Below are 11920 nucleotides of genomic sequence, written 5' to 3'. Positions count from 1 at the left end.
TTGCAAAGATTTATTTCTCATTAAATTTTTCAAAGCTGAGACAACACCCTTCTCTTTTTTATGTTTAATAATACAAAACATTGACAATACATGACATGGCAAAGATCCATTTTCTACATTTACAAGAAAAATTGGAAAATGTCAGCAGCACAAAATGGCCAATTTTGGAGATGCTGAGTTTGATCAGGTGGCAAACAAAATATTGTAATTCTTCTCCAAGTACACTACTACAGCTGGCGCATTTGTGTGCTGGATTGGAAAACAAAGACTGTTTGGTGGACACTGCTTGACAGATTGCTGGAAACTTTACCGTAGATTCCTCTGACCCCTCTCCCCCTTTCTTTTTAATAATTAAAACAAGATATTCTCTACAGGTCAGACCAGAATTACCTCTTTTATATATCTTCCTTTGATTTTCCGCCATGTGGGTGGTGAGCCTGTGTGGAGAATTAATAAAAAAAAATCAAATCACAGGGACCTTTGTCCCTAAGTTCAAACACAGTTCCTACTTAAGTCCAACAGGACATCAGATATAATGACCCCCCTCCACCCTTATCCGTTCCTGATTTGTACTGTTCAAAAGACTGGAAAGGATGTTAGCTCGCAGAAACCTTTACCTATGATGACAAAATCAGATTAGCTCATCCTTAAATATAAGTGAAGCCTTGAGGCAATCTTTTAAAGATTTTCTCTCAAGGCACTCCTACAAAATTGCATTCACAGAAAAAGGGGACAGACTCAAATGAGGACAGACAGAAAACATACTTCAAATCGTGACTGTCACTAGTCTATTATTCGTTGCAGTTTTGATTTGCATTTTGAACAGTCATTATAATTAAAATCACTATTGTAGAGGGTCATTGTGTAATGCTGTTGCTGTGTGCAGAAATGAGCTCTGTACCTGTTCTTATTGCCACAGAGGTGAAGAAGACTGAATACACTCTGTCTGATTACTCTGTTGTCCAGAAGGAGAGCCTTTCTCCCTCTTGTAGTTGTGTGTAATGCATTATAGTTTGTTTCTTGGTTGTCAGAATATACCATAACAGTCTGAATATCCTCATATATTTTCTTGCATGCTTTTGGTTGCTTTTCTTTATGTAAAAAAAAGTCTCACTCATCAGGTTATATTGTCTATGATCTCTGCTGTAGATGACTGATGAAGGGAAACCCTGGAGGAGATTGATATGTTTTTACAATCCACTGATGTCAGTGTTGCGGTAAGACTGGTTGCACATTTACCCTTTAAAGATGCCCCTGGACACCCAACAAGTCTCCTGAAAGTAAAGGGAACATATTTTCACAGGGAGGCCTGGCCCATAGGGAAGCTTAATGCCTTTCTAAATCTGTGAGAGTACAAGTGTGAATGCAATCATGCAAATAGATCAGTAAGTACATATGTACTCACACCACTGGCCATTTCCATTATGCTTCTGTAATATGATAAGAAAAATAATTAACTGTGTATCCTTGCCATAATACTCAGCACCATTTACATCCTATATATAGCTCACTTGCTGTGCAGTTCCAAGTTTGACTATACAAGCTTGAAAAAAAAATCACTTATACGAGAGTGGTACAAGTCATCATTGCATTCAGTAAGCATTCTTAAATCAATGAACTCCCCACAGTACATGGGACATTTTCTCACCATGTCACATCTGCGAAAAATGTGGGCTAAAAATAAACTGTGAATCATCATTTCCATCAAGTACTCAGTCAAAGAAATTATTGTACAGATGGCTTAACCCTGGTCTACCAGGAAACGTTTGTTGCAGTTACTTGAGATGAGTTTTTCTGCACTGCATCCTTTTTTGTACAACTGGCAGCTGTACAAAGCAGCACAGAGTACAGGGGTCTGTTGTAGCTCCAGACTGTCTTATACATTGTTGCATTTTTGTAATGATGTTGCAATCAGGTGAAATGCTTCGAACTGTGCAGTATGTAATAGTATTTGTACAAAAGATATGTGATGAATAGGAAAGCCAGTGTTTCTTTGATTTTTCCAGAATAGTGTAGTCCAGGTGAAAGTCTCCCTTTGCAGCACAAGGTGATTTCACTGATTAGCACACCTTTATCAAGAGACTTTATTGGAGTTATATCTTGGTGAGTCCCCCCGTCCCCCTTTTTCAGCCTGCCGCACGACTGTAGCCCCGTTTGAGTTCAGCACCATGGACAGAGCCCTTCAGTGCTGGTCGAGGAACCAGAAGCTGACTATAACAGTAAATGAAAAGACGACTTGATGTTGTATTCTCTTAGTGCTTTTTGAATGTGTCTCAACCCATGACATTTTCTGATGCAAGCAACAACTTACCCACACCGATCAATGCATGCTTGCCCATTAGAGACTTGAGTTGTCTTTGATTTGAGGACAGTTTGTGTCGGCTTTCTTTTTTTACAAATCAAACATTAAGTTGAACCAGAAGCTACTATTTTTGTGCGTGGAGCTGAATTCTTGAAGAACTGTTTGGTCTAAATCTAGATTATGGGTGAAAGGTGTAGTGCAAAATGTGAGGAAATGTTTAATGTTGTTTTCCAGGATAGTGATACACCCGTATGCTTCACTGCCGAGCAGGAAAACCCTATAGAGACGCGATGAGCCGAGCGCATCGTTCTCTGGGACAATTCGTGAAGCACCCCTTTCGTTTTGCCATCTGGAAAAATGAAACTGTGCTCTCCGCCGTGTACCTACGCAATCCCAGACCGTCTGTCAGTTTTACCGACCAGCTACAGGCAGGCTAGATTAAATGACTGTAACATAACGTACTGTACTCCTGGCTATGATTCTTTTATCGCCTTACTTAAAGCTACTTAGAACATCTCGTTATTTCAGGCTGTTAAATGGTCTCGTCATCCTTCCAATGTGTGAATCTGTTTTTACCCCGTTTGACGCCAGATGTTTGCGCTCATAAAGTCATGACGTTGTAATGATGATGATTTTAGGAGGTCCCCTAGCTTGAAGGCGGCTGCCTTGGTGGCACACACAGAGAATGCTTTGACAGACGAGTAAGCGGCTGCGCATAGGATGAATTGGCTTTGCGATGCAATTAGTTTGGCACAAGCACAAACTCTGTTACTCAATTTCACTTTGCTCTGCGTCGCCGATCAAAACATAATAAATCAGGAAAGATTAATTTTCCATTTCTAATTTTCACCCGGAACACTTAGTTTTTCTTTCTGCTGCGCAAACACACATTTATCAAGATACAAATGAGGAAGTCGTGACAGTTAAAAATGTGAGTTTTGTTTGTTGAATACCGTCAAGAGAAGGCAAACCAAGAAGGAGTGCGCGCAAACACGCGCGCATTCATGGGCATTCTCTTATACCTTTCTTATACTAGTCCGATAAGACCTTATCAAGAGGCAGTATTACAGCGAGAGCGGGCAAAGTAGAAGATGTAGAGGCGGAGAAGGGCTCAGAAAGAGGCAGACCATTTTACTGAGAGAGACAGAAAGAGGGAGAAGGGGAGGGTGTGTGGGAGAGAAAGAGAGATAGAGACGGGGCGCGCATGTCCACTTCTTCCATGCAGCCTGTTCTCCCAGCTCGCCAATCGTTCCAGTGAGTTTCCCCACTCCTCTTTACATGTGCACCGGACACCCCGTTTTCTCCAGAGCGGACACTGCAGAGGAAGAAACGAGCGAACCCACCATGGAATAGGAATACTACTCGCAGGGGGGAAAAAACTCGTCCTCTTATTTTTGATATCTTCTTCTGACGCTTTTTCTCTTTTGCGCATCTCCCCCCTTTCTCGATGTCTCTCAACAGTTTCTAAAAGGATTGAAGGAAAGAAAAAAATGAGGATTAATATTTTTTCTTGGCACTTTCTTTGGGTGTATTCCGCCCTTTGGGGGCTGGCGACAGGGGCTTTCCCCAGCTCAGTGCAGATAGGTGAGTTGGAGGCTTTCTGATTTTACGCACGGGCACTCAGATCTGACACAATACACTGAATATGAGTGTTTTGTAGCGGGCGGCAGTAACCACGAGAAGAAGCACTGTAGAACACAAGAAATATATCGAAGAATGTTGTTACAGAAGAAGACAAAATCATAGAAGGGTGGTCTCAGTGGTGCATCATTTCTTTTTTGTTTTTATTCAATTTTTTTTCAGAAACCAATATAGCATGCCTTCTCAGTTCTGACTCATATGGCTCGTAAATGCGCACAGACCCTATCACTCTGTTTGTCATTTTACTGTGTTTGTTGGTATATTAAAAGCTGTTGTGGGTTCATGAATGTTTCAGGGAGCTTTGTTCCGTTCTAGTCTTCTGTGTTTAGACACTGCAGCATTCTCTCTCTGTCGCTTTCTTTCTCTCTGCCTGCCCTTTTCCATTTAGCCCGTGTTAGTGCGGGGTAAGCCTATTTCAGCCCTCCGAACAGAGCAGAGATAAAGTTAACTCAAGCTGGATCATCAGTGGTTTGTTCAGTACAAGGGGAACACACACGCATGCAGACTAATTTTTCTGTTTCTTTCTCTCTCTTACACACGCACATACACGCATTCAAGCGGGCATGCGTGTGATAATGAATGCACTGCATCACTCTTCGTGGGGGGGCAGCTGGGAGGTCCTATAATGAGATTCGGCTCCTTGACTCTGTCTCCCCACAGCTGCCAATAAACTTAATGCGCTAAATATTCTCCAGTTCGTACGCACACATACTTGTACTGATGTTTAGGCGTGTATGTGTGCATGTACACTATGCACATGCATTCGTGGATGTACACGCATGGTGCATGCTGTGCATTCCCACAGTTTTAAGTATTCCGCATGTGAGTGCACGCTTATATACCGACACATACACAAAGTAAACATGCTTGCATGCATATTCATGCGGAATAAAGCATGATCTCTTTCCTTCCCTCCTAAATGTCATTTTCTGTAGATACACCGACATATTGGATACATACATGATCACTCCCCTGGCCCTCCACTTCACTTGAGGACTCACCTGCTAGTCTCTGCACTGCGCACCAGTGTAACGTCAGTGGAAGCAGACGGTTGTAATTCAACATGTGTGTGCAGGAGAGAGACAGAAACGCGCATTTCTTTGAGAAACTGGTGCAATAACGTGTCATGTTGGGCCACGTCTACATTCGCCATGGAGCTGAAGTGTGTGTAAATGTGCTTGCTCGTCTTTTCATAATGACAATATTAATTCGACTTGATAATCGCATAAAATAAGTCTTCTTAAATTGTCTACCTTCACTTTTGAGCGGAATTCTTCTTCTAATGAAAGCGAGTGGGCTTTGCACACGACCGACACACAATACAGTTGTAAGGTCTCTGTGCGTATTTATATTCTGGATGTCTAACTTGTCTTTGGTTATAAATACAGAACACAAGGAAAACTGAGGGAATCTTTGGCCTGAATAAGACACATGTTGACACCTAGACGACAGTCCCTGTTGTGTAGTGACAACAGGTTCATTCATAAAGCTCTGCCTCCCAACTCCTCCCTTGTCACCCAACTTCCCACCCTACTTTTTATCTGTCTCCCAGGGCGATGGGAAGGCTCCACGATCTATCACTGTAAAACAACTCAACTGAACTGAGTGTACTTTTGCAAAATCTTGAGGAAGTGATTGCCATTGCCATTGGCGTATCATTTGAAACAAACCATTGCACAATCATAGAGAAAAAAAACGTCCACTGAGTGGGTTCAAATATCAAAGGTTAACACTGAAGGAAAGTCTGACCATAACAATAAGATTTTTCTAAGTCTCTTTTCCTCAAAGATTTACAGTGTAACGTCAGATATTGAGAAACAAACGCAGTTGCTTCAAGTTTCAGTCTTTTAGCCCCCCTGCATATAAGATGTGTTTTGTGTGTTGATTTTTGCACCTGACATTGACTACAAGGCAGCTCATTCATCATGTGCTCACCTGATATCTCAGTTCAGCAACATGTGTGCAAGCAGGATTTCTTGGCATCCCAAATGTTTTGGAAGCTCGTCAGTGAGTTAAAAGTCCTATATATAGTTATTAACTTTGGAAAATCATGTTAGACAGAAAACAGAAATCAGATCAGATTATCCTTATGTTTGGTAAATCATGTATTGAGGGAGAAACTTTCCCAGAAGCTTTTTCCATACTCTCTGAATGTGGTCAATATATTGATAGGGGTTATTTTATCTTCCCTGACTGACCCACCTCCGACACTCATTACTTATCCTCAGAATGGGTTGTCATTGTTACTGGTTTTACCAAGCTACACATAGACTTTACTTGCTATCAGTAGTTTGCTTTTTTTCTCACTTTTTATATCATCAATTATATCATCATTCTGTTGTTTTTAGCAGTTACTGGTGGTCGATTACAGTTACAGTATCAGTGTCCTATCTGGGAGCGGTAATAGAGACTGCCCCTCTCTGGCCAGGACATGTTATTTGAGATTGTCATGAGTGGATAACATGATCCCTAAATGAGTTTTTGTTGTTTTTCCTTCTTCATTTTAAACTGAGATTGTGAACAATCCATCACTTTCTCTCATATTTTCATGATTTGCTTTTCTTTGCTATTCTAGTTTCTTTTCATTTGTATCAACTTTATTGTGACTAATAATCCCTTCACTTCATTTTCATTAAATGTTTCACAGGGGAGAACGGTGTTCTCATTTTACAAACTCATATAAACTCAGCAGTTGCCTCCCTCCTTCTCTCCTGTCCTTTAAAATGATCATCTGGTCATCCACCTCTTTTTTTTTTCATGTCCTCTCAGACCCATTAGCCTCCCCTGTCAGCGTAGTTGTTTCTCTTTTCTTCCGCTCTCCCTTTCTGTCGTTTTCAGATTTCATCAATGAAATGAATAGTGTGAGCATTCAGAAGCGTGTTTGTATTCATGTCTATGCATAAGACAAGGCGTGACGATGTGCCAACAGGAAAATTACCTTTTATAACAAAGCTAATGAAGACATTGGCTTCTTCTCTCTGTCCCCTCCTCTGTTTTTCTCTGCCCTCCTCATCCATCTTTTTTTTCCCCATTTCTCCCTGCCTCTCTCAATCTCTCACCACGTTCCCATTCAACCCCTGTCCATCGCACAATAACTCACTTCCCCTCCTCCCCATCTTTGTCCTTCTCCTCCTCTTTGTCCCTCTCTCTAGGTGGACTGTTCATTAGGAATACAGATCAGGAGTACACAGCATTCCGACTGGCTATCTTCCTTCACAACACCAGCCCTAATGCTACGGAAGCACCCTTTAACCTGGTTCCACATGTTGACAACATAGAGACCGCCAACAGCTTTGCAGTCACCAACGCATGTAAGTGTTTACCTGTGTGTGTGTGTGTGTGAGAGAGAGAGAGAGAGAGAGAGAGGCTGAAGCAATATCTCCTTTTCACTACATTTCTCTTTATTGTTCCTTCTCTACGTTTGATTGGCTCTAGCTAATCTTTCCATTCAGCTGGATAAAGGTTTCTTTAATTAGGCAGTCATGTTACGTAAATGATGTAGCTACAACTTCATTATTGTGTAATGCACAGCAGATGAGTGGACTGTTTGAAAGTGGCTTGTGTGCAACAGTTGTCGGTTTTCTGAAATGTTGATTTTGGACCCCGAAGGACAAAACACGTCACACTTCTGGGTAATATTACTTTTGCAGATAGCTATAGCTCAGCCCATTACTTCTTTTCTTCAATTTATCATTCAAAACTATTCACATTATTCCTTCTGTCTGCTTTGAGGTAATGTTGCCTTTCACAAAATATTGCAGCTTAATGCAACTATAATTAGTCTGAGGACAGCTGCAAACAGAGTTTCAAATGGGTCCTTTGTGTTCAGAACAGAGGAGAACAGTTGGTACGTGTGTCCTCTCTGATCATTTGAAGGATGACAGCTAATCTTTCACCATCCCCGTCTCTACTCTGGGAGTTGAGATCTACTCCTTCATATTCCCACTTGACCTAAAAGCCTGTGAGGGAGAGTCTGTCATGTTTGTACTGGCAAGTTAGTGTTAACAATGCTACGTAGGCAGCCTTTTGCCAACAGGGCAGCATGCTAGAAACGTGAGAATTTTTTAACAATAATTTTTTAAATAATAAAAATGTTATCTTCATAAAATGCATGAAACAGTCTATGGGTTGTAATAACTGGAGAATCCGAATTTTTGACCCATTCCAGCAGTATGAAACACAGCCTACATTTGCTCCTAACTGTCTTTGTTTAGTGTATTTCATAATTGATACTTTTCCCTTTGAGTTGTACCATAAAAAAGGATAGAACAAGATCAAAGAACGAAAAAAATCAAGACTAAGGAAAACCAAATAGATAACTTTAGATTTTAGGTTTTATTTACATTTAGTTTTACACCAAAAATCAACACATTAACTTAGAAATTCCAGTTGGATGGAAATATAACAATTACTTGACCTGCACATTGATCAGAAGAAGAGAAATTAGTTAGTTGGCACCATAATGATGTGTGGGAATAACCTATTGGGTATCTCAAGAGAGAAGTTGATCCTTTTCTAATTCTAACAAGCCGAGATTATGCTTGACACAAAGGTCATTTGCATGAGTGAACTGTTACCTCAACACAGTGTCGTAAGCATTTTGTTGCCAAATATAGCATCCTGGATTTGCTGCAGACATAAACAGTAAGTGTCACAACAAAGAAAATGATAGTGCTACACTGCTGGAATAACACAAAATGAAGGTGTATACCAAGTATGTTATGCACACACAAATGGACTTTCCTAGTGTGCAAATGTAATTATGTGGTGTACTTCTAAGCAGTGTTTAATGCTTTTGTTACATTTGGAATAATTGCTTTGAGACAGACCTGCTTGCACCCGTTTGTGCAGCATGTGACAGATCACAAAAATCAAGAGGTGCACAACAAGCCAAAATGAAACCAAAGGGCCTGGTAACATATATTTTTATGTACACCTCTGTGCTAAACTTAACTTCAGATGGAGACAGTATCTGAAACCAGCACCAAGTTGATGCTCAGTGTCTTTGGACTTTAAGGTACTTCCACTCTTCATTGGCTTCACTTCAGTGGCAACATACAGCTTTTATATACTGTCAGTGGCTGCAAGTAGTTCTTCACTATCGCAATATTTCACAAAAAAATGATAAACACCTTTTGCTTCTGGGTCTCAGGGTAGTTGTCTGCTTGCATTTGCATGGCAGAAGTTTTATCGCTGGATTTTTTAACATTTGCGGATTGACACTGGTTTGTGCTACTTGAATTGTGCTAGATTAAAGTTAGAGGTGTATCTGGCTCTCATTGTTTTCCCCTTTTATTGTTTGAGATAGGAATGATTTTCTGCTGCTCACCTGCCAAATGAATGAGTGTGTGAATGAGCGGAGATAAAGGCTAATTTTAGTTTCTGAATATGTTTATTTGATGTATTTGCACTTTGATAAAGTACAAAATAGAAAGATTTAAGCAGTGGAGCATATTGTTAATGAATAGTGTGTGGCGGTTTAAATGTTTAAAAATCAAAGCGAAAAGAGAGCATGTTCAGGGTGTGAAGGTGTTCTGGGAGGTGTGAATATAGCAGAGAGTATTTTAAAGGTAGAATTTCTTTGAGAGGTGTATAATATCACATCCCCTCATTAACACCATCCTATGGTTCATCCATCTTACTTCTAAGGAAATTTCCAAGTGATTGTGTTGTACTGTTTTACCTCCTTATCTCATTAAGCTTTAACAAATTGACCACCGGGGCTGTTAACTGGGCAGTACGAGCAAAATCAATATAGTTTTATACAGCAACTCCTCTTCACAATATCTTGAATACGTGTTTCACTGGAAGGAAAAAAAAAGCTTCTCAGTGTCCGAAATGCCTTAAGCATCATCTGGCATATGATTGAAATTCTTTTACATGCAAGTAAAATGCATCAGACATTTAATAACCCAGAGGGGAAGACATTTCTGTGTCCACATGCAAGTCACATGCAATCATAAATCACAACTGTGTAATCCAATTTCCAAGATTGTTTGTCTTTTACTTCTTAAATTATAGACGCTGATGAATGAATAGATTACTTAAAACTGCCTACAATGATTGGAAAATTAATAGTCCATCTACCACCTCTCACCCACAAGCATAATCACATACTGCATCTGTTCCTGTAAGCTGGGTGAGTGGGAAGGTACACAATGGAAACACATCAGGTGGGTTACTTATACTGGACCTGGAGGTGTATGAATTTATTAGCAATGAGTAAATGCATGTGCTAAGGGTAAAAGCACAATCATTTCTGAGAAAATAAAACAATCCACGAGTGTTTTGCAGTCTGTATTTATGCACTGAGGCCTGGCTGATGGAGGCAGATTGCAGTGGGCACCAGAGACCCTCTTCTTCCTTTGTTGCCTCACTGCCGTTTCTACTATTTTCACTTTAATCCCAATGACCTACTTGTGGTTCATTTAAAACTGCTTATTTGTGTGCAGCCAAACATTGTTAAAACCCTGAGAATTTAATTTTACTTGTACTGGATATAACAAGTTTCCGTAGGTGTGAAATGAGACCTGTGAAATCTTGGAAAAGAATGCATCAAATGATGCTTTTATGAGTGCGTCTACTTGACAAAATAGGGAAGCCATGGAAAGCTACAGACTTGAGTTTAGACATTTTAGTGCAAGTTTCATAACTTTAATCATGAGTTGGTGCAACATGATCAAGAATTTATATTTGGCAGTGTTGGATAGTGTAGAAGAAGATTTAGAAGAAGGCAATTAGTGGTAATGAAACTATAAAACCATAAGTTACAGGATGATGTCAGAGCTCTTTTTTAAAATTATTATTACGATTAACAAATCCCTTTAAAAATGATCTAATCCTGTACGGGTTTCCATCAGTTCTGAAGCTAATAGGAGACTAAAAATTACAATTAATACAGTTACTCACAATTCGAACTTTGAGTGTAACAGTCAACTCGTCAAAGTGAATAGTGTCAGCAAATCAATTATATGCATAATATCCCCATCTCTGTTCATATGAAATATATGCAAGGTGTCCTTAGGCATCAGTGCCATGCTTAGAAAACAATATTTTACATTGTGTATAGTGGTTCTCTTCTCAGGACAAATTTTTGGCCTCCTTCTTATTCACCAAAACCATGTGGTTCAGCAAAATGTAATGGTTTATATACATATTCAATAACATGTGTCCCTGGTTTTCAGATATATGACATGTCAACATTTATTCTGGCTGACTATAAACTATTATTAACAGGCCTCACTGACAGATTCCTCCCTTGCCATGAACACAGCCACTAAAGTTTGTTTTCAGTAAAACTCATTCATCAGTGACTGAAAATATTCCCTAATTAATGCAGTTTTTTTTCCTTTTAGACTTAAGTTTGCTAAGAGCTGCAGTGACTGTTTGAGGAAATTAAGTGGCCTATTTTGAAAATGTAATTATATATTCATGACACAATTTGAAAGATTTATGTCATCAGTTGAAATGAATGGGCTTCAGCCTCCGAGCCTCCGAGCCTCTGAGACTCGAGGGAAGTCAGACAGTTTTGAGAGATGGACTAATGAATTGTTGGTTTTCTCTTCAAGGGATGCACTGGCAATAAGAAAAGTACACAGTAGAAGAGTCTGATTCTTTGAGGGCATTTTCTGGATATTTTCTTCTCTCTTGTGTGTTTCAGGACATGATTTCTTCTCAGGTATCAACTCCATAGCTGTTGATCTTCCTCTCGTCCCTGTTTGTCTCATCCGCTTTCCCTGACTGGAGCCTGTCTCTGCCTACCTATCGTCTATCATTGTCTCGCAGGTTTAGAGATAGGCACACTGAAAATGAAGCTCTTCTACATGAACTGTCTGCTCTGTCTCTCTGCAGGCTACACATAACAAGTAGAACCACTTCTCTTTTCCTCTCTAGCCCTTATTTCTCAACACACTTTGTAGGCCACTTTCTCCCTGTCCTGTCACATCTCTTCCTCTCTCCTATCCCTGTTTCCTCTCC

General features: G+C 40.0%; 1 protein-coding gene across 5 annotated transcripts in view; it reads left to right on the top strand.

The window, feature by feature from the left end:
* The first annotated feature begins 3548 nt into the window (after positions 1–3548).
* Positions 3549–11920, top strand: part of gria4a (glutamate receptor, ionotropic, AMPA 4a) — a 107536-nt gene continuing 99164 nt past the window's right edge. For all 5 annotated transcript variants that reach the window (XM_072392590.1, XM_072392591.1, XM_072392588.1 and 2 more), the window contains exons 1-2: positions 3549–3886; positions 7096–7254. In XM_072392590.1, the coding sequence (XP_072248691.1) occupies positions 3793–3886; positions 7096–7254 (253 nt within the window). In that variant the 5' untranslated portion in view covers positions 3549–3792. The remainder of the gene's footprint in view (positions 3887–7095; positions 7255–11920) is intronic.

This window comes from Leuresthes tenuis, unplaced genomic scaffold, assembly GCF_036924035.1.
Source record: "Leuresthes tenuis unplaced genomic scaffold, fLeuTen1.0.hap1 SCAF_9, whole genome shotgun sequence".
Lineage (NCBI taxonomy): Eukaryota > Metazoa > Chordata > Actinopteri > Atheriniformes > Atherinopsidae > Leuresthes > Leuresthes tenuis.
This window is presented reverse-complemented; position numbering and strand designations above follow the sequence as displayed.